The following is a 23,127-nucleotide window of genomic DNA, read 5'->3' as shown; positions in this document are numbered from 1 at the left end:
GGCTCACACCGATTTATTTTCTAAGATGTATGTTATTTAACTTGTTGTTGCTGCCGCTGTTCTGTGTTTGTTTTTGGTGTTAATGTGTTTGTAGTGGAACATACATGTAATGAAAGTTAGAGGGATGTAATTACTGGTATTTTGGGCTCTCTAGTGGTGAGCAGTGGTAGAGCATTCATTTTTATCCGCAGTGTCACAGAGAGAAATCTGTACAGGCTTTCCCAGGCAGGCTCTATCCCCATTCAAGTTTCCAGTGAGTGTCAGGGAGAGATGACAGATGAGATCAGTGCACAGACTGTACAGATCTTTCCCCTCAGCTGTGGCCAGAGACCGTTCCTCTAAAGTACAAGACTATAGGAATTTTTGTATATGTTTCACTTACATTTGGGAACCCTAAAATATTTGCCAGAAGGAAGAGTTCATATTCAGAATTGAGGATATGGGAAGGATCTAATATAATTTTTTCTGCCTGTTTGATTATGGATTTTTCAAAGATTGTCTGCAGGGAGGGATGCTGTTTCACTCCCATGACTTTCAAAGCTGTTTGGATGAGGCGGGTGATTTACGATTTAAAATGAACTGATAGATTACCAAACCACACTGTTATACCACATCTAATAATGCTCTCGATTACAGCATGGTAAAAGAGCAGCATTACTTCCTGTCGAACCCCAAACACTCTTAGTCTTCGCAGGAAATAAGTGCTGCTGAACTTTGGAGAAAACACTCTCCATATGAGTAGTCCAGCACAGGTTACTGTCTATGCTTACAACCTAAGTACTTATATGAATCAACCTGAGTGATAAGTTTACTCAGATGGATTACTGCATCTGAGTGATCACCAACTACTCTGGGATCAATAAATATTTATTTTGTTTTTTTAACATTCAGAATTAGGCTATTGTTGTCATACCATTGCACAAACCTATGGATTTCTGACCTATACAAATGAGCTGCTTCCATTGAGCCAAGCACAGCTGTATCATCATTTGAAAATGAAGTTGCTTAAACTACCGCTTGTACAATCATTTGAATAAAGTGTGAACAGAACTGGAGAGCTCACACAGCCCTGAGGGGCACCTATGCTGATAGATCGTGACTCCAAAAGAATTTTGTTAACCCTGACATACTGTGTATGATTTGTTAAAAATGAATGGTACAATCTTATAATGTTATAGTTAATGGACATTTGCTTCAACTTGCTTATCAATAGATGGGGATGCAGAGTATTGAATGCAGAGCTGAAGTCCATAAACAGCATCTGCGCATAGGGACTGGGGTTGATGGAGCCTGCGAATGGCTTTTACATGCTGAACTGTAATCATCACGCCTGCTTGATCACAAAGACTCCCCCCGTACTTCCCCCCAAATGGTGAATGTTTACCCAAATGGTAAATGTTTACACTAAACTCCTGGTGGCAAAGGAAGGTTTCTATTTCCCTCAGTTACATCAAAGACAGGAGGGGGGAGGAGGAGGGGGGGTCAACGTATATTTAGGTTCTGTAGGACCATATTCCCTTTGAACTGCTATAGGTACTATAACTATTATGGTGCTTATTGTAGTTCCTTGTATGCATGCAATAAAGCTTGGCTGGACGAATGAACACTTCAGGCTCGAATTTCTTGGTTTCTACAGGGTCCTCTAGGTGTTTAAGAAACAGATGCATAATGCTATTGATTGCATCATCGGTGCCCCACCGGTGTTTATATGCAAACTGATATGGATCCAGTACAGTGTTCACTTCTGAGCACAGCGTGGATACCATAATCCTCTCAAAGCATTTCATAACAACAGACATCAGTGCTACCGGCCTGTAGTCATTATTTTCTGAGGGACAGGGCTGTTTGGGTATTGGCACGATTATTGCTTTTTTCCACAGCGCTGGAACAGAGTGAGAGTCAGCAGATTTCTGAAAGACAGGGCACCATGCTAGTGTTAATTCCTCTGCACAATTTTTTAAAAGAGAGGCAGAGATGCCATCGGGGCCTGGTGCCTTTTTTGCACATGTGTGCTTGAAAGATTGTGTGGTCATCTGTGATCTTGTTACAAGCCTACCAGCACTTCTGTCTGCTGTAATAGTATCTTATATACTATCACCTGCAACAGTGATGTCCTGTGTCTCAAAACTCAGATAAGTCAGTCAGATCATTTGCTTTAGCCAGCTCTTCCATTGTATGGATGCTCTTCTTTGAAGAATTCATGTTTGTGACTGTTTTCATAGTTTGCCACAGCCTCCTGGAGTTCATTGTTTCAATGTTTCTCCATTGTCTCCTTGTGTTGATTCCTTGCATTCCTGAGTTTTAGTTTAAGCTCTTTTTGCAGTAATTTCAGTTGCACTTGATCCGGGTTTTTAAAAGTGAGTCTTTTACAGTTGATGCAGTCAATCACATCCTTAGTTACTGTATATATGGTTTATTATTTGAGTTCACTGTTATGCTTTTCAAGAGACACATCAGAGGGGTGACCCTACATTAACAGCATCCCCTGAGATGTAGTGCAGACTGAAACTGACATGAATATCTGCCTGTACATCATGGGCAATTCAGTTCCAATGTAGCTCTCATCCAGTCCACACATTGCCAGCAGCCCAGGTCCATGTCTATCAAGTAGTGTAGCTGGGTGATACTGGCTTAGACCAGTCTGCTGGTGAAGAATAAAAAATGACCCAGTTCTGTCTCCATTCTATTACTGTGGCTGATGGGTTGTTTAAGAGGGGAGATACAGTGGAGCAGTGGTTAACATGGTTGTATCACAGTGCTGGGGCCCTGGTTCAATCCCGGACCTGGAGAAATATATGTGTGGAGTCTGTATGTTCTCTCTGTATTCTCACTTGTTTCCTCTGTCAAACCCCTGATGGACTGATAACCAGTACAGGGACCTGTGTTGGGCCCACTGCTTGCTAGGATAGGCTCTGGCTCACCCTGAATTAGAAACAGTGGAGTCCAGGACAGACTAGGTGTCTCCTCCTCTCTACTTTTTCACAGAGCCCTGACATCCTGCTCTCCCCCAGCCATGACCATGATGTCATCAGTATACTCCGGGTCTCGGATAGTAAGATCAGGGCAGCTTGGGATGGACAGCCTCTTGCTGACCCAGCGCAACTGATATAGAAGAGGCTCAATGGCGTATCTCCAAAAAGTAACAGAGTACATCAGGCTATTTTCACAACCAATCTCCAGCAGTGATTACTAGATTTAAAAGGTGTTATAAGGTCATGAACTTGACTCATTTTCTTTGACCTGGTCTCTCAATCAAAGCCTGGGTCAAAAGATTGACCATGTAATTGCTTCCACCATGTCCAATTTAGGAAACTAAACTTTATTACAAGACAGCAGCCAAGAGAGAGCAAGTCCATACAAACCAGAATTCTGCCTGAGACTTTGTCTGCCAAAGGGGAAATCTTGTGATTCACAAACCAGCTTTGAGTTTCACTTAAATTCAGTTAACATTGATACAGTTGGACTTCATTGTCCACAGAGTATATAATATTCTGATGTATATTCTGATATTCTATGCAATAATCTACTGTAGGCAGTAAGAGCACTATATTCTGAGACAGTCTGAGTTCTCTCACTTGCAGCAGGACTCGAGTCAGGCTCTGTGTTCAGACTGTTTGAGGAGCAATTTCAGCACCAAGATCAACAACGCTCTTTCTGTTTGTGATGATAGCAAGCCTCACCCCTTAACTTTTAAGTATGGCCAGTTGACACAGACATCCAGAGGCAATTTCTGTCTGGAATGATATCCCCTCAAACATTTTGCAATATCTCTGGACATGTAGACGCTAGAGCCCTACAATAGAGCTTAAATTTAAGTTACCTTCTTGAGCATTATGTGTATGAAATCATATTTCTTTTATGTCTTACTGTTTCCACTCACCAGACAGAAATATCCAGGACAAAACACATAAAACAAAAAATAGATTTTTTTCTGTCTTCAAAGATCAATATTTTAAGTTCTGGACCTTAAAAAGTCTGAAAATGCTTATAGACCTTTCCCTACAGTATGTGTTTTCTAGCTTGAAGAAGAAATAAAAATAAAAAATTGAGACAAATGGAACAAATCTAAAATATTTTACATATTGTATTGTGAAGACTTGGAATGGTATTACTAAGTGTGTGGGCCACTGAAACACCGTCATCCGAGTTCTGTACTAAAAAGAGTTTTACAGACAGTGGAAATTTTCCTGTTCTGTTAAAACTATTATAACATAAAATGGAAAATGTGTGTTTTTTCATCCATTCATTTAGCAGTATTCACAAATAAATGTGCACTTTCCTTCACAAATCTGATGAGCCAAAGCTAAACAGTTTCCTTTTACCTGATTCAATTGGTTTTAGAAAACATATCTTCTGGACACTTGGTTAAAAACAAATTTCTTAGCTGAAAATTTCATTTAACCCTAACCCTAAACCAACTGTGGTGAACTTGGCCATATTTATGCTACTCAAACTGCAGTGGAGAGGGTCAGCAGTTTTAATTCCTGGGAGTTAATATCACAGTGGACTTAACCTGGTCTCACCACACCAACATCATGGTCAAAACAGCATGGCAGTGCTTATTATTTCTCCGTAGGCTAAAGACGTTTGGCATGCCATCACATATCCAGACCACCTTCTACTGGTCCATTATTGAGAGCATCCTGACTTGCTGCATCAATGCGTGGTATCGGAGCTGCTCTGCTTGGGATCACAAAGTACTGCAGAGGGTGGTGAGGTCAGCACAGCTCATCACTGGTTGTGAGATACCAAACAAACAGAATATCTACTCTGCTAGATCTCTTAAGTAACCACCCTAATGGTCCTTGTTAAAAATTCAGGTTACATGGACATGCAGTTTTCATTGTATTTGGCACACTGCATATTACACTATTTGGACATAATGTATTGCATACACAATGTACATGTAGCAGTTCTATTTATATTTATTTTTTTTATTCAATTTTTATTGCACTATTATTCTGTAACTTTTAATTTTGTGCTTTTTATTTTTATTTCCTTCTGGTGAGCTCGCAGAAAAGACATTTCATTGCCAGCAATTACTGCTTAATGCTGTATTGTTGTGCATTTGATAAATACACTTTGATTGATTGATTGACACAGAAGAAAAACTAATAACACTTGAAATGGCTATTAAAGACAACTTAAACCTCTCAGACACCCCGATCACAGATCATGACCTGCTAGTCAAACTCCAGGTCCTCAGACCATGACAAGTCTGTGGACAAGATGGAGCCAACAGCAAGATGCGAGATGCTGAGACACAGCAGTTCAGAATTGCAGCAGGTCCTGCTCAAACTCTTCAACCTTGTACTGAGAGTACTGAGAGTCAGGTGTTTCCCTGAGGTCTGTAGTCAAGGACTGGTCACCCATATCTATACATTTGGAGACAGACTTGTCCCTTAGAACTACCAGGGCACCTATGTGAACAGTAACATGGGAAAGCTATTCTGCAGTATCATGGAAGCCCAAATAATGGCCATCCTTTAACAAGCACAGTGTACTGAATAAGAGTCAGACCAGCACCCTACCACACTGCCTCACACATGATAACATTTATACCCTGGAAAGACTTATAAACAAACATGTCCACCAAATTGTTTTTTTTTCTCATCATGCACGCAGATGTCTCCCTCTATAACAGTGTGCCTTTCGTACTAAGCTCTCCCCTCAGCTATTTCTAGAAGATGTCCACTATCTCCTCAGAAAGTTCACGTTCACACACCTAAAGAAGGCTTCACAGTCGAAATGTTGTGTCTCTTGTCTTTGCAGCATGGAATAAACCTTGTTCATCTTCGCAGCAATACAAGCAGTGATCTGTAGGGAGCAGCACAGTGTCCTACCCTATCAGAGATTCTTCATACTCAACTATGATCTGCACTTGAAATGCACTTGAAGTGGCCTCCACTGGATCAGTCACCACTCAAGTGGTCACTGACTTCCTAGATTCCCTCTTTGCCCTATGGGATTTGCTTACCACCATCACCATGACAATGGGCCGCAGTTTGTGTCCACTGAGTTTCAGTCTTACCTGGCCACCCGGGGCATATGACACACTTGTAAGGCATTCTGAAACCCAGAGGAGAATGGGGGCTGAATCAGATGCTCAAAATGGGTGGAGGAGGGAGGAAGAGCGACTGAACATGGGGCTGAAGAGTGGTGACGTATTGCATGATGCTCCTCGTCTGTATGTCTTTTTCTGTTTCATGTTGTGTGCTTTTTGTATCTTGTCTGTCTTTTAAGCAATAGCAATTACTTATGATCGAAATGCTTGTGGACACTGGATCAAGAATCATTGACTTAAACACAGATATATTCTATTTGAAGTGAGAGTGAAGCGCTGCGGCTACTACTCCCGACTACTACTACTCTCATGGCCAATGTACAATCCATGGAGAACAAGATGGACAAGCTAAGGGGAAGGTTAAGCCATCATCAGGACATCCAGGGCTGCTGTCTCACTGAGACCTGACTGACCCCCAGTACACCTGACTCAGCTGGTCAGCTTGAGAGATTCTCCAAATAGCATATGGATTGGTCTGGTCTGGCTGGTAAGAAAAAAAGGTGGTGGTGTTTGTCCTATGATAAACAACTCTTGGTGTTGTGAAGTTAGAATTCTCAAGCAAATTTGCTCTCCGGACCTGTAATATCTGACTGTAAAATGTCATCCATTCCATCTACTGTGAGAATTTTCATCTGTTATTATTTCTGCGGTGTATTTAAAAAACCCATGCGGACATGAAAGCAGCACTCAGATACAAGCTGCCTCTTCTGATGTGCACCAAATGTGGTGCAGTTTTCAGACAATAACAAACCATAAAGCTAAACTAAGGAGGGTTACATCCTCTGAAACTTATTTCTCTCTCCCGGATAAGCTCAATGCCTATTACGCTCGGTTTGAGAACAGTCGGTCCCAGTGTTCCTAGCCACTGATGATAGAGCCATGTCTGTCATGGAGGATGAACTCAGGACAACTTCCAGACGGGTGAAAAACTGGAAAGCAACCAGCCCAGACGGTGTTCCTGGACGGGTCCTTAAGTCCTGTGCAGACCAGTTGGCCACGGTTTTTACAGATATTTTCAATCTTTCACTTTCACAATCTTCCTTCCTATGTGATATAAGAAAACTTCCATCATACCAGTGCCTAAGAAAAATACTGCGACCTTTTAATGATTACAGAATGGTAGCGCTTACATCTACTGTAATAAAATGCTTTGAAAGGCTGGTCATGAGGCACATTAACACAATGGTACCTGAGTGCTTAAAGCCCCTCCAGTTTGCATACTGGCATAGCAGGTCCACTGATGACACTATTTCCCTGGCTCTTCACACTGCTCTGGCTCATTTGGATGATAAAGACACATACATCAGAATGCTATTCACTGATTATAGCTCTACATTTAACAGAATAGTTCCTTCCAGACTAGTCAGGAAGCTGAATGACCTGGATATCAACACCTCTCTATGCAGGTGGGTTATAGATTTCCTGACTGGGAGACTACAGACTGTGAGGATAGATGGAAAACTTTCTTTCACGCTGACTGTGAATATACAGTAGCTGACCCTAACGGCTGTGTGCTTAGACTCCTGCTGTTTTCCTTGTTTACCCACAATTGTGTGGCCAGACACAGCTCCGCTCCAACTCCATCGACAAATATGCTGATAACACCACCATCATTGGCTGAATCACCAGTAATGATGAGACAGCCTACAGGGATGAGGTCAGGAAACTGGTGGAGTGGTGCATTGACAATAATCTCTCTCTCAATGTAGGGAGGCAAAACCAAAGAGCTGGTCATTGATTTTAGAAAGCAGGTTGGGGATCACACCCCTATGATCAATGGGTGGTTGTAGAGATCGTTAGCAGCTTCATGTTATAATAATAATAATAATAATAATTGCTTACACTTATATAGCGCTTTTCTGGACACTCCACTCAAAGCGCTTTACAGGTAATGGGGACTCCCTTCCACCACCACCAATGTGCAGCATCCACCTGGATGATGCGACGGCAGCCATAGTGCGCCAGAACGCTCACCACACATCAGCTATCAGTGGGGAGGAGAGCAGAGTAATGTAGCCAATTCATAGAGGGGGATTATTATTAGGAGGCCATGATGGGGTAAAGGCCAGGGGGGAAATTTGGCCAGGACACCGGGGTTACACCCCTACTCTTTTCGAGAAGCGCCCTGGGATTTTTAATGACCACAGAGAGTCAGGACCTCGGTTTTACGTCTCATCCGAAGGACGGCGCCTGTTTACAGTATAGTGTCCCCGTCACTATACTGGGGCATTAGGACCCACATGGACCGCAGGGTGAGCGCCCCCTGCTGGCCCCACTAACACCTCTTCCAGCAGCAACCTTAGTTTTTCCCAGGAGGTCTCCCATCCAGGTACTGACCAGGCTCACACCTGCTTAGCTTCAGTGGGTTGCCAGTTGTGAGTTGCAGGGTGATATGGCTGCTATGTTCCTGGGTACATTCATTACTAATGATTTAACATGGTCCCAGCATGTAACTGAAGCTACAAAGAAGGCACAACAGCACCTTTACTTCCTCAGACAGTTGAAAAAATTTGGTCTATCTTTAACTGTCCTTATCACATTTACAGGTGTGCTATTGAGAGTGTGCTCACATGTGGTATTAAAGTGTGATTTGGCAGCAGCTCTGATTGGAAGGCCTTACAAGGGGTAGTCAGGTCAGCCCAGTCCATCATTACAGCTCCCTTCTATTTCAGACATCTGTACAACTTGCTGTCTCAGGAAGGCTGGAAGTATCGCTAAAGATACCAGTCATCCCAGTTTCTCATTTTTCTCTCCCCTTCCCTCTTATAAGCATTATAGGAGCATCAAGGCACAAACGTCCAGACTCACACATGCAAATTTGCATTTCATTGAACTTTTGCATATGACACATAAACTGAACTGAATCAGATACTAAAAATTGGAGTCTACCTGGCTGTGGGCTGCTCCTTCTCAGGTGCAGGTTCAAGATCATAACAATCAGGGTGACGCAGTGTTTGCTCTTTGTGTTTTGTTTGTCATTGGTTTTATTTTACTGAATTTACTATATACGTGTTAAAATATGCCTGGATCTACTGGATTTACATGAAAGGCTACTTAATCTCAATCTACAACCTGTTATAGTGAGTAAAACGAGCCCTGTGCATGTCTCTAATGGAGTCCGAGGTGAACAAGCCAGAGAAGGGCGAGGCAGGAGAGTAGTTGATAGGTCCAGGTGTAGTTGAGTCCAGAGAGGAGAGTTAGGAAAATGAATCCAAGAAAGGCGAGATGAAAGCATGGTCGAAAGGTACAAGCTGGAAAGGGGTCCAATAGGCAAGATCCACGAGCGCAAGATGTTGAAGGTTGTCAGCAACAAGAGCTCAGGAGGTGAAAAGATTCCTAATACCAAGCAGTGAACAAGGTGAGCAGAGAGTTTAAGTAGTGAAGGAAGGGGTGTGGTGTGGTAATTGGGTAATGGGAGTTAATTAGGGCCAGCTGCGCTCGTAACACAACCAAAGCTGATTTTTTCATCAAGTGACTTTATTGATCTGAACAATGTACTGTAGGTATCTTGTGCACCTGTATCCCATCCCAGACTAAGAAACAGGTCTGATGAACTGGAGTTCATACCCAGCTTAGAAACACTAATCTCAGCTCACCGCTATCAAGAAAGTAAAATGTGCACTCTCTGCCAAACAAGATGGATGAACTGACTTTGCTCATTTACGGTAATCAATAAGCAACTCAACCTTAGACAGGATTACTCTAACTGCTCTGTGCTCTGTTTCACCTGGTTAGGTTCAGTGGTATCAGATTCCATGGTGAATCTGCAGGATTTCTCTCTACTTTTTTCAGACTGGACAGCCAATCATTTACTTAAGCTGTTTATAATGCACCAGATGCAAATTACTTTTGCTATCCAACAGTTAGCGTTGAAAATCACTGAGGCTAAAAATTCATAATTCCCCAGTCATTGTTTTGGGAAATTTTAAGCACTCGAATCCAAAGACGGTTTACCCCAGATAAAAACAGCAGACAGAGGTTGCAACTAGGAAGGACAGAACACTGGAACACTGCTATGGTGCTGCACACTATTCTATGGTCATACCGAGAATAAGTCCACACCTCTTTCAGTCAGTCATGTCATACTGCAGCATTTCTTATCCCAAGAAATAAACAGATCCAATGCATGTAAACCAATAATAGGAAGTGTAAAACAGTGGTCAGATGAGACTGAGAAAGTGCTAAGGCATTGTTTTGATACCACAGACGGGAGCATGTTTAAGGAGGCCTGGTTGGAACTTAATGAGCTTACTGACACAGTAACATTATATATTCTCTTCTGGGAGAGTGTATACATTCCTTGCAAATCATTCACTGTGCACAATAATAATCAGCCCTGGTTCAACAGGGAAATTAAAACCCTGTGGGAAAAAAAGAACAGAGCTTTCAAAGAGGGAGATGATGCCGGTTTCTAATCTGGCAAATACAAATTCCAAAATGTAGTAAAGGGAGCCAAACCTGAATATAAGAACAAGCTTGAAAATAAACTAATCAAAGAAAACTGAGGCATCTGGCCAGGCCTTCAACTAATCTCAGACTGCAAGGTGAAACAAACTGCTTCAGCTGATGATATCTTTCTCCCCAACAAGCTGAATAAATTCTACTGCAGGTTCGATGCAAGAACCTGCAGAAGACTGCTCTACACTGGTATGTGTTTAGAGTGGTAATCAAACATCAATATGAAATAGGTAAATATCTCCTGTTTTAAAAAAAAATCACATTTGTTGGTTAAATTAAGTTTAAAACGTGTTTGTGTTGCTACAGTGAAAAGCAGTGCTCTTCAGGTTGGAACTGTAAATCTGCAAATGTATAAGAGTGCTTAAGAGCATGATGGTCAAGTAAAGTATAACTCGTACTACAGCATGTCTCACTGAAATTCTCACAATCTCAAATCCCACTTTTTTATGTTTCATCTGTTGTTTCCCTCCTCCACTTTTCCACACTTCTCACTCTGCAGGGGTCTAAGTGTCCTCATCATCAAAGTGGGGAAGAAGGGGAAGGAGGGAGATTGTTGCATAACACCACTAGTTTAAAATGTTTATTGTTTTATTAACACCACTTTCTTATTTTAGATTTTAATTTTGAAGTATATTATACAGTGTTATGATTAGTATTTAAAAGCAAATATGCACTTAACCTCAAATGTAATTTCTGTTAAAGGACATCTTTAAATCCCTTATTGTCTCCAAATAACTGGTAGAACAGTTTTTTACTCCCATCATTGACAATATTCATGTTTGCTCTTTTCTAACTCAATTGTTACATTTGTAGCAGCGAGGCCTATTAATAAGGCAGAATTAAGTGTTTCTGAGCTTTCCCAAAATAGGCCTCATTTCTCTGTTCATCTCTGTGGTGCAGCCACAGAGAAACCATGCAGGCTGATTTAGGGTTCCTTTGATGAGGACAGCTCCCAAAGGGGGATGCACTTAGCTAAGCCTGGCTATCATGATCAATGGTCATCCATTGGCGCCTATTTGTCAAGGGAGTGCCAGTTGGACATCTGGACTGCATTCCTAAGTGTCAGGAGTAAGTGACTCATATCTCACCTTGATCAACCAATCAGGGACTGGTAGGGCCGAGTAACCCACGTGGGACTCTGATGCCCATGGAACTTTCAGCCAATCAATGAGCTGAAGTTCCTCCAGGTAAAAACAGGCAACACAGAGATTCAGAAGGGGTTCAACAAGATTCAGTGAGATTCAGAGATTCTGTGGACTTTCCTAAAGGGAATTCAAAGGAGAATTCCAGGGCAGGACGGCCCAGGAGCAGAAGGCTCCCAAGGGCAGGACATTCTCGCAGCGCGCCTCCTGACCATCCTGAGACTCAGCCCGGACAACCACGGAACGGCCAGTGTTTCCGAGTGCCAGAACTTTCCTTTGTTCTAAGAGTCTAGAGTGGAGGTTGCCAGAGAGTAACCAGCAGCAGGCCTCATGAACAGGTCGGAACTGTGGACAGCTGAATCACTATTCAGAACTAGCTCTTCATCAGGAACGAACTGGTCCTCTTCCTGACTTGCTGGGACCCACAGTCATCTTTTCTCCTGTGCACAAACTGTGCTAGTTAAAGCCAACAGTGAGCATCAGCAGCGCACCGTCGCAAGCCGCACAGCACAGCCTGGCACGGAGCCAGAGAGCGCAGATTGGACAGCAACAAGCCTGCAACTGTTTCTTTGTGCCCGCAGGAGATCTGAATCCCCAGAGATTGGATGAGTATTCAACTTCAATGCATTACAGCTCAAGAATTCAATTGTTATCCCAACCAGTTGATATCAATTTAATTCCTAAGAGTTATGTACTTGTTTTGAGTATCTAATGTAAAAGTTGTAACCAAGTTCACTTTTTACGAAACGGTCTTAATGAATGATATACTGAACGTATGTCCTCTTGATATATGTAACACTTCGTAACTGACTGAATATATACCTTTTGTATTCTGATAACCCTCTCGATAAGATCTGTTAGGTTTATAGGCATATTCTATGTATTAATAAATCCTCGTGTATTAGTACCTGTGTGTGTGCGTTGTTTGAGTTATGTCGCATGGTTGGACTCTAAAGCCATCAAAAGAATCAACTTTGTGATTTACTGCTACAATTAATAATTGTCTCAGTAAATGCCCAAACCCTACAGAACTGGTGCCTTCAGAGAGCCACTACATTTATTTTTGCTACGGCTATCATTACATATTTGGCGTCCCTGAACGGCTATGAATCACTACACATTTATTTATTTTTTATATGATTTTAATATTTAATAAGAGAGTGATATATAAAAATGTCAATATAATAGACATTATTATATTTCACTATTATAGCAAAAAGAACACACAGAGGTTTTGAAACTTGCATAGATCCTCACTGCCTGCAGCACCGATTCCTTCACTTCATACTGATGAAAACACATGATGACAAGGCAAGGCCCTGGGCTGTTCGCACAAGAACCGGAAGCTCAATTACATCTTTCCACAGCAGCTCCAAAAACAAAAGAAAAACACATAGAAGAAATAGTAACATGAGACCCCTCGATTAACTCAGACAAGCTCACAATCTATAGATCTTGTCTCCTATTACAGTTCTCTCGCTCTGTCAGCTTGGTCTTGACAGCAGTTGAGTCTGAGCCACCTTCAGATCTGAGACACTGTCCACAATGTCATTGGCTCCAGTTTGAGAATTTGCTGGCCCTGCACGTTTACAGCCAATTTAGTGCAGTCAAGTTTGTGACTCAGAGCCACGATAAACCTCAAAAGTCAGCAGATAAGACAATGCTTTTCTGAGGCTTTCCAGTTCTGGAAATACAGCCACCATTCATACAGTACTACAGCTGTATCAGCCAAAGAAGTTAGAATGATACCTGTAGCTGGAGTGTTTGAGTTTTAAGCTGCAAGCTTTTCTCTTCCAAACTGCATTTAGGTTTAGGTTTAGACAATGTTATGTAGTATAGAATAAATAATTTAAAATAGTAAAATAATTATGGGTTTTAACAATGAAAAACAAAAAGTGTGCTAAAACATGAGGTGAACACATCTACTCCACAAAGCACCTAACCAGAACACCACTCATATGGGCAATATTGACTCAACATCTTATTCTGTATGTGAAGAAAATCTGATGTACTTACCTAAGGGTTTTTGTTATCTTTGCCACAGGTAGCAATCTCCGTACACACTCCTCTGATGTAGCATATTCTCTCATGTTGAAGACATCAATCTCTTTCTCAGACAGCAGTGAGAAATAGGCAAGTGCTGAACACTGGGAAGGTGAGAGTGTTTGTCCTGAACGTTTTACTTTATCCAGAGTCACATTGAACTCATCCATTAAAGACTTGTCCTTCAGTTCACTCAGACAGTGGAAAAGGTTCATGCATCTTTCAGGAGAGGAAAATCCTCTAATGAGCTTCTTGATGAATCCTGCTGTTTTCTGGATGTCACTGGAGTGATCTTGTCTGTGTGATAGGAATCCCTTCAGAAGCTCCTGGTTGTTCTTCATTTCCATCCCCAAAAGGAATCGGACAAACAGATCAAGGTGACCAGTCCTACTCTGGATGGCTCTTTCTAGAGCACTTTTATTCAGGCTCAATAGAGATATTCTTCCCAACCTGGAAACACCCAGAACTGTTTTCTTTAGTGGGTTAATATTATTGTTTTGATAGGAACCAAAAACATACAGAGCTGCAAAATACTCCTGGACAGTAAGGTGTAAAAAGCAGTACACCTTTTCCTGAAATAAGGCTGAATCTTGTTTAAATATTTCCTTCCACACCCCTGAGTAAAGGGAGGAGTTGTGGAGATCAATGGCATATTCTCTCAAATCTTTTTCATAGAAAAAAATGATGTTTTTCTCTAGACTATCAAATGCCAGCTTTCCCAGCTTCAGAATTGCTTCTTGATTTGATTTGAGGACATTTTCTTTATTTTCTTTTGCTGTGAGTAAGACAAGCAGAAAGTATGTATAGAAATCTGTCAGTGTTGTTGGATTGGCCCCTCTGCTCTCTTCCAATGTGCGCTCCAGAACAGTAACTACTATCCAGCAGAAAACAGGAACATAGCACAACATGTAAAGACTCCTCAGTGTCTTTATATGTGAAATAATTCTGTCTGTTAGAGCTCTGTTCTTACATTTCTTTCTGATGTACTCTTCCTTCTGCTGGTCTTCAAACCCCAGGACCTCTGTCACCCTGCTGATGAGCTCTGGAGGGATCAGACCTGTTGCAGCTGGTCTGGAAGTGATCCAGATGAAGGCATCATCAGAAAAGTTCCTCTTGATGAGGTTTGTTAACAACATGTCCACTGAAGTTTGCTTTTTCACATCAGACCATCTCTGGTTTGTTTTAAAGTTAAAAGGATGTTTGCTTTCATCCAGACCATCAAAGATGAACAAGACTTTGTGGCCATCTAAAACATTATCAGAGGATTTTAGTTCTGGGCAGATATACAGAACTAGCTCCTGTAAACTAATTTCTGATTCGATCAAGTTTAATTCACGGAATGGAAGAAAAAATATAAAGTCAAAGTCCTGGTTGTCTTTTCCAGTAGCCCAGTCGAGAATGAATTTCTGCACAGAGAATGTTTTCCCGATGCCAGCAACTCCCTTCATCAGTACAGTCCTGGTAGGAATGGTCTGTCCTGGCAGTGGCTTGAAAATATCGCTGCACTTGATGGAGTGGATCTCTGATTTTGTGCTTTTGGAGACAGTTTCTACCTGCATGACCTCATGTCCATGATTCACCTCAACACAGCTGCCCTCAGTTATCCACACGTGTGTAAAGATGTCATCAAGGAGGGTCTGCTCTCCTGGCTTAGCAATTACCTCAGACACAACTTCAAACTTCCCCTTTAGAGCTTTTTTGTGTTTGTCTTTCAGTGTCTGCAGCCACCCTAAAACAGACAGAGCACGATAGTAAAGGGATAGTCAGAGAAGGCAGGAGAAATACTGACAGTGTAATGTCTTTAGAATTATTGTCCAAGAAGGACACACAACACACCTGTTGTAAGCAGGTTGATAGATATAAATAAGTAAAACAAACACAAAACAGCCATAAGGTAGAAAATATTGTATTTAAAGTGAAAAGAAAGAAATACTCAAAAGCAAACAAAAGCCTAAGCTCCTCTTAGAGCTACTTACTAGACCTCTTCCCAAGTCCCTCACTATCAACAGCTAAGCCGCTTACCGGCTCTAAAATAAAAGCCCTCACACAGTTCACACTAATTTATAAAGGCCTCTGCCCCTTGGGTTTTTATAAGTCCATAGTTTGGTTTGCTGTGTTTTTTGCTAAGCGGAATTTGTTATTCCCTTCTCTGGATCCGTTTCCTTGCTGGTTTAAGTCATGTAGAGTCTTGTGGTTGGAGAATGAGTGAGACTGGCTTTCTTTCTGATTTCCTTCTGTACATTCTTTAAATGTTATATTGAACAGAAACCCATTATCTGACTTAGTAAAGCCAGTGACCAGCCCTGGGCTCTATCTTACACCAGTGTCCAACGTTTTACTGAGCTGAGGCTCTCATCAGTGACCTATCCAGCAGAGCGTCATGATCAACCTCCATTCTGAAGGTGTTCAGAGCCCATTCCCAGGTGATCACAGGAGCTCTACTCTGTGTGGTTTAGTGAAATAACACTGGATTAAACAGCACTTGGAAGAAAGAAACATTTGCACTGAAAATGTTAAATATTTGACCAACCTGTATCATGTGTTTGAGAACCTGGAGCCTGTTGGCATTCTGGTGAAGAAGCTGTAACAATACAAAGAGAGTTTTCTCTCCCTGTTCTGTTAAAGTAATAGTGACTGGTTGTTCACTCTTGACTATGACTGCTTTTGATCAAACCCATTCATATTCATGTTGTCACGATTATAGTTCCCCCTCCTTAAGGGTGCTCCAGCCCTTTCACGTGAGACTTTATTCTATGCACCTGCGCCCTATTCCCAGACCACCTTAAAAGCCAGGCGCTGACGCTCATCCGGGCTCTGCATCTGATTTCCGTATCGTGCGAGTCCGAGACCTGGAAGCGCCTGGTCACGTTAAGGTTTTAACCTCTGTTCTCGTTCCCGTTCCTGTTCCCTGTCTACCGGTTCCGACCCGGCCTTCGTGGTTTTAACTTCGTGTTTTGATGGATCTCCTGGTTTTGGACTTTCTCGTGTGTTTTTGGATACTCTAAGGATTACTCTTTTGGATTGTTCGCCTCGGCCACGCCTCCCCCGTGCACCAGCGCACCTTGGACACGCCCCCCTGTCTTCAGCCCCGTATTCCTGCATGACGTTTCCCCACTTCGTCGGATTGTGTCGTCCGCATAGGGTCCGGAAAGAGCTGTTCGTTACACATGTTGTCCAGAGCTCACTTACTCTTACATCACACTATGTTTCTCTTAATTGAATAGGTCTAATCCTTGTGATATGTGAGTATATAAATTATATAGTTGTGCCACATTGTATAAGGTCTATGTATAATGATGGTAAGTTGTTTTAAAATAAATACGTTTTAAAATAAAAAGTAAATATCAACACAAGAATAGTTGTTAGTCATTGTAGTATATTCAGTAAAATGCACAATTAATCACTATATACACTACATACTGTGCTATATACAAGTAACATATAAATAAGTATATGTTGTAAGTATAATAAGGTATAAATAAGTAAAACAAACACAAACAGCCATAAGGCAAAAAACATTGTATTTAAAGTGAAAAGAAAGAAATAATCAAAAGCAAACAAAAGCCTAAGCTCCTCTTAGAGCTACTTACTAGACCTCTTCCCAAGTCCCTCACTATCAACAGCTAAGCTGCTTACCGGCTCTAAAATAAAAGCCTCCACACAGTTCACACTAATTTATAAAGGCCTCTGCCCCTTGGGTTTTTATAAGTCCATAGTTTGGTTTGCTGTGTTTTTTGCTAAACAGAATTTGTTATTCCCTTCTCTTTATCCGTTTTCTTGCTGGTTTATGTCATGTAGAGTCTTGCAGTTAGAGAATGAGTGAGACTCATTGTCTATAGTTGTTCCACCTTGTATAAAGTCTATGAATAATGACAGTAAGTTGTTTTAAAATACAAGTAAAAAGTAAATATCAACAAAAGAATAGTTTTAGTGATTGTAGTATATTCAGTAAAATCCACAATTAATCACTATATACACTACATACTATATACAAGTAAGCAAGGAAGTGAAGTTTGTCATTTTTGCTAAGTGCTAATGAATTTTTATATGATGACAGATGACATTATGAGAAGCAAGGATAGAATTAGAAAACAAGAGAAAAGAGTGAGTATGAATGAGAATGATGCTCTTACCCAAGTCGTTGACAAGATATTTGTAGTTCTTTTGCAGAATTGTGTAGAACTTGTTTTTCACTCTTGTTCCCCCAGAATCCAGGACTTTATACAGCTCTCTCATTTTGTCCTGAGGGGTTGTAGCAGTGAGGACCCTGTTGTAGCTCTCCTGATGGATCATGTTTTCTGAGCGCAGTGCATCTGCTATGGGGTCAACTGGGTTCACCCTCTGAATGAGATCGGCCATGTGTTGATCCACAAACTCAACACCTGGGGCTGGACAGCAGGGAGAAAGAGTAAGAGACAGAGACAGGAGAGTGAACATGGGTGAGGAGAAGTGTAGAGTTAAAGAAGAATGTGAAAGCAGAAAAAAAGTTTGTTGTTCTTTGGATAGTGCAACATGATTCTTTAATAGTCGCATATACAGTCATGTGAAAAAGAAAGTACACCCCCTTTCAATTCTATGGTTTCATATATCAGGACATAAAAAATTATCTGGTCCTTACCAGATCCTAAAATTAGGTAAATCTAACAGGTGACAAACAACACATAACAGATTCCACTATGTCATTTTTTATTTAACAAAAAATAAACCAACATGCAGAAGCCATGTGTGAAAACTAAGTAGCTTGTACAACCACCTTTAGCTGCAATAACTTGAAGTAATTGTTTTCAGTATGAGTTTATCAGTCTCTCACATCACTTTGGAGGAATTTTGACCCACTCTTCTTTACAACATTGCTTCCGTTCATTGATGTTTGAGGTCATTCGTTTATGCACAGCTCTCTTAAGGTCCTGCTACAGCATCTCAATGGGGTTGAGGTCTGGACTTTGACTTGGCCATTCCAATACCTTGATTATTAACCATTAACCATTAACACCTGCAGCACTGAAAACGCTATGAGCACCATCCCCCAGGCCAGGCTGACCATCACGGCTGACCAGGTGAAGAAGGAGCTGAAGAGGCTGCACCAGGGTAAGGCCACAGGACCAGATAACATCTGCCCCAGAGTTCTGAGGGCCTGTGCTGATCAGCTGAGCGGAGTGCTCCAGCGACTGTTCAACCTGAGCCTGCGCTTGGAGAGAGTCCCGGTGCTCTGGAAGACATCATGCCTGGTCCCGGTACCAAAGAAAGGGCGCCCCTCTGTCCTCAACGACTACAGACCAGTTGCACTGACTTCTCACGTCATGAAGACACTGGAGTGGCTGGTCTTATCCCACCTGAGACCCCTGGTCAGCTCATCACTGAACACCCTACAGTTCGCCTACCAGCCCAGTGTTGGTGTGGAGGATGTAGACCTGGACCTGGACAACACTGTAAGGATCATGTTTTTCAACTTCTCCAGTGCCTTCAATACCATCCAGCCCTTACTTCTAAGGAGGAAACTGGAGGAGATGCAAGTCGATGCCTCCATGACCTCGTGGATCGCTGACTACCTGACAGGCAGACCACAGTCTGTGAGACTTCTGAACTGTGTGTCTGAACAGGTAGTGAGTAACACAGGGGCACCTCAAGGGACAGTTCTTTCTCCATTCCTCTTCACCCTCTATACTTCGGACTTTAAGTACAACTCAAAGTCATGCCACCTGCAGAAGTTCTCAGATGACTCTGCAATTGTGGAATGTATCAAGGGTGAGCAGGAGGAGGAGTACAGAGGACTGGTCAGCAGCTTTGTGGAGTGCTGTGGGGTGAACCACTTGGAACTGAATGTAACAAAGACAAAGGAACTGGTGGTAGATTTCAGGAGGAAAAAGGTCAAACCTACTCCTGTCTACATCCACGGGAGTGGCGTGGAGATGGTGGACTTGCTGGTTTAAGTACCTGGGAGTGCACATCGACGATAGACTGGAATGGTCTAAGAACATCGAGGCCATCTATAAGAAGGGACAGAGTCGACTTTACTTCTTGAGGAGGCTCAGGTCCTTCAATGTATGTAGTAAGATGCTACATATGTTCTATCAGTCGGTGGTAGCGAGCGCCATTTTCTACCCAGTGGTATGCTGAGGCACTGGGATTAGAGCAGTGGATTCTAAAAGGCTGAACAAGCTCATCAGGAGAGCAAGCTCTGTCATTGGGTCTGACCTGGACCCCTTGGAGGTAGTGGCTGAGAGGAGAATGGTGTCCAAACTAGAGGCCATCATAGACAACGTCTCCCATCCCCTCTGTGACATGCTTGTGGAAATGAAGAGCATGTTCAGCAATGGACCGATTCATCCACGGTGCGACAGGGAGCGCTACAGGAGGTCATTCTTGCCTTCTGCCATAAGACTGTACAACGCATCCACCTTGCGTCTGGGCAGAGGCAACATTGACAGTGACCTTTTTCTGGACTGAATGCATCTACACATCTACTGCTACATATGTTCTCTTTTCTTTTCCCGTTTACAACCATTTTTGTTCAATATATGCCAGGGATTTTTCCGCGTGCTGTTCTATTCTAGTTTGTTCTTTGTGTGTCCGGACTGTGAGTCACTCTTTTAGTGCACCGGTCACTGTACTGATTGTATTGTATGTATTGTACTATTATTATTGTATCATTCGTTACACTGTGGCTGTGTTGTGTGTGTAAAGCTGCTGTTGCACTGCAATTTCCCTCACGGGATCAATAAAGTATCTATCTATCTATTATTTTCTTTTTCAGCCATTCAGTTGTAGATTTGCTGGTGTGCTTGGGATCATTGTTCCGTTGCATGGCTCAATTTCGGCCAAGCTTTAGCTGTCGGACAGATGGCCTCACAATTGTCTCTAGATTAATTTGGCATAAAGAGTTGCTCATGGTCGACTCGATGACTGCAAAGTGCCAAGGTCCTGTGCTGCAAAACAAGCCCAATTCATCACCCCTCCACCACCGTACTTGACGGTTCGTATGAGGTGCTGGTGGTGAGACACTGTGTTTGGTTTTCGCCAAACATGGCGCTGTGCATAATGACCAAACATCCTCACTTTGGTCTCGTCTGTCCAAAGTACATTGTTCCCGAAATCTTGTGGTTTGTTCAGATGCAACTTTGCAAATCTAAGCCATGGTGCAATGTTCTTTTTGGAGAGAAGGAGCTTTCTCCTGGCTAAACTTCCACGAAAGCCATACTTGTTCAGTCTTTTTCTGATCGTACTGTCATGAATTTTAACATTTAACATGTTAACCAAGGGCTGTAGATCCCTAGATGTAACTCTTGGGTTCTTTGTGATTTCTCTGAGCATTATACAGTCTGACCTTGGGGTGAATTTGCTGGGACACCCACTCCTGGGAAGATTGGCAACTGTCTTGAATGTTCTCCATTTGTAAATAATCCTTCTCACTGTAGAATGATGAATTTCAAATTGTTTGGAAATGGCCTTATAACCCTTCCTAGATTGATGAGCAGCAACAATTGGTTTGGCTGCTAATTACCTTCTTAAGTCTTATGGAAGCAATAAGGGTGTACTTATTTTTTCCCACATGGTTTCTGCATTTTGGCTTACTTGTTGAATAAATAATGACATAGTGAAATCTGTTATGAAGTTGTCTGTTATCTGATTCTAGATTTGTCTAATTATAAAAGTTGGTGAGGACCAGACGATTGTTATTTATACCCTGATATGTAAAACCATTGAATTTTTTTAAAAGAGGGTGTACTTTCTTTTTCACATTACTGTACAAACATCTCTGAAAGAGGACATGGTAAATTATTTCACAAGCCATTGAAAAAGAAAGAAAAAAACTGCATTTCATTTGCAGCTGCCCGACCATTATAGCATCCTTGTAACCATCGTGTCCCAACTAGCTCAGTTGGTAGACCATGAGACTCATAATCTCAGGGTAGTGGGCTTGTGTATCATGTCGGGCGCAAGGTTCTTTGCTTCATGGAGCAAATATACAAATAATAAATGTGAAGCTGGTGTAACTGTTCTAAACTTTTGTTGTACTCCATTCACATTATAATGATCAAAGTAATATTGTAATTATAATTGTAATTATGATATATATTATGATGTTTATATAGGACAAGAATACTTTAGTCAGGCCAGCTATGGAAGACCACCTCAGTGAGATAGTGTCATCCCTCACACAAGTCTAAGTGTGTGTGGTACTTTATAATGCCCTGGTATAATATTCCACATTCAAGTCCCCTCTTCACTCTGTAACACAGCTCTAACTTGTTCAGTATCCTTGGGACATTCCTGGCCTCTCCTCAAAGAACCTGTCTGCTGAGGAGCTTCCTCCTGTGTCTAAAAGAAGTAAACTGAGTCTCCAGAGAGCAGGCTCAGGGCTGGATATGTTCTCTGTTATGGTCTGATTTTCAGACCTAACTCAACTGCGCTTCCTAGCTGGTTCTTACTAAATCCACACAACCTGTCTAATGCAGAGCCTTGAATCAATAGAAGTTCTCTCTAAATTTTACAGATACAGTACTGATACACACTAAACCATATTCTTAGTCTTTAACCTGAGTTTTGCACTGCGAATCCTAAACAAAAGTCTTTAACCTTTATCACCAGACATACTAACCTCAAATCTTTTCCCTGACTGCCTTTCTTTTCAATTCTCCAAAAACCTAAATTGCCTTTCCCATTTTTAGCATTGTTTGTGATTCTGGCCACCTGGTTAAATTCGTTTCTAAACTGTCGCCAGATCTTTTGCAACTATCTCTGAATGCCTATAGCAGTAATTTTAACTCAGCCCTGTGGACAGTCTGCTAAAAGTGATTCACTGTACTGGAACTTCACTGACTAGAGTCATTGCTGAAGAAAACTGAAACTGGCATTAATGCAGAGGGTGAGTAAATACTGTACATTGGAGAATATCCATTAGTTAAATGTCAACAGACTTTACAATGTAGTCTCCTGCTTTACAGAAATGGTCAAAAACAGAAGGTTCTGTTGAGATTAATATAAATTCAACACTGTACCTGCTTCTGACATCTTTCGTGGGTCAATTCTATAGGTCCCAGTTTGAGCCTGAAATCCAAAACAAAAGAAATAAAAAATAAACCTTCATTTGCCTCTTTCATCTTTTGATTTGTGTATGTTTCACATGAAGCTCTTCTTATTTTGCCATGACCCTCTACAACATTCATAATAGGACATTTTCCTTCATGCCCTGAAACTCCTTCTTCTCTCTTTTGAAACTCCATGTGATTTCCTCCATGATCTAGAACTCTCTCTTTCCTCCACCAAAACTAAATGCCATGTGCCCTGCTCCTTGCTACACAAAGGTCAAAAAGCAATGCAATAAAATATATCTGTCAAGTCCACTGGATAGAACATATCTCTTTGTGTGAAAAAGTACAGATGCAGCCATTCAAAGTGCGCGGTACAGACACGTACCGG

At 41.7% G+C, this 23,127-nt stretch overlaps 1 protein-coding gene across 1 annotated transcript in view; it reads right to left on the bottom strand.

The window, feature by feature from the left end:
* LOC138223909 (uncharacterized) overlaps nucleotides 1–22,751 on the bottom strand; it is a 235,954-nt gene extending 213,203 nt beyond the window's left edge. Inside the window, exons 1-4 of the mRNA XM_069180089.1 lie at nucleotides 22,707–22,751; nucleotides 17,841–18,095; nucleotides 16,238–16,288; nucleotides 13,681–15,436 (exon numbers count right to left, since the gene is read on the bottom strand). Of these exons, the coding sequence (XP_069036190.1) occupies nucleotides 13,681–15,436; nucleotides 16,238–16,288; nucleotides 17,841–18,095; nucleotides 22,707–22,719 (2,075 nt within the window). The 5' untranslated portion in view covers nucleotides 22,720–22,751. The remainder of the gene's footprint in view (nucleotides 1–13,680; nucleotides 15,437–16,237; nucleotides 16,289–17,840; nucleotides 18,096–22,706) is intronic.
* Between the last annotated feature and the right edge of the window lie 376 nt (nucleotides 22,752–23,127).

Source organism: Lepisosteus oculatus, chromosome 18 (assembly GCF_040954835.1).
Source record: "Lepisosteus oculatus isolate fLepOcu1 chromosome 18, fLepOcu1.hap2, whole genome shotgun sequence".
Lineage (NCBI taxonomy): Eukaryota > Metazoa > Chordata > Actinopteri > Semionotiformes > Lepisosteidae > Lepisosteus > Lepisosteus oculatus.
This window is presented reverse-complemented; position numbering and strand designations above follow the sequence as displayed.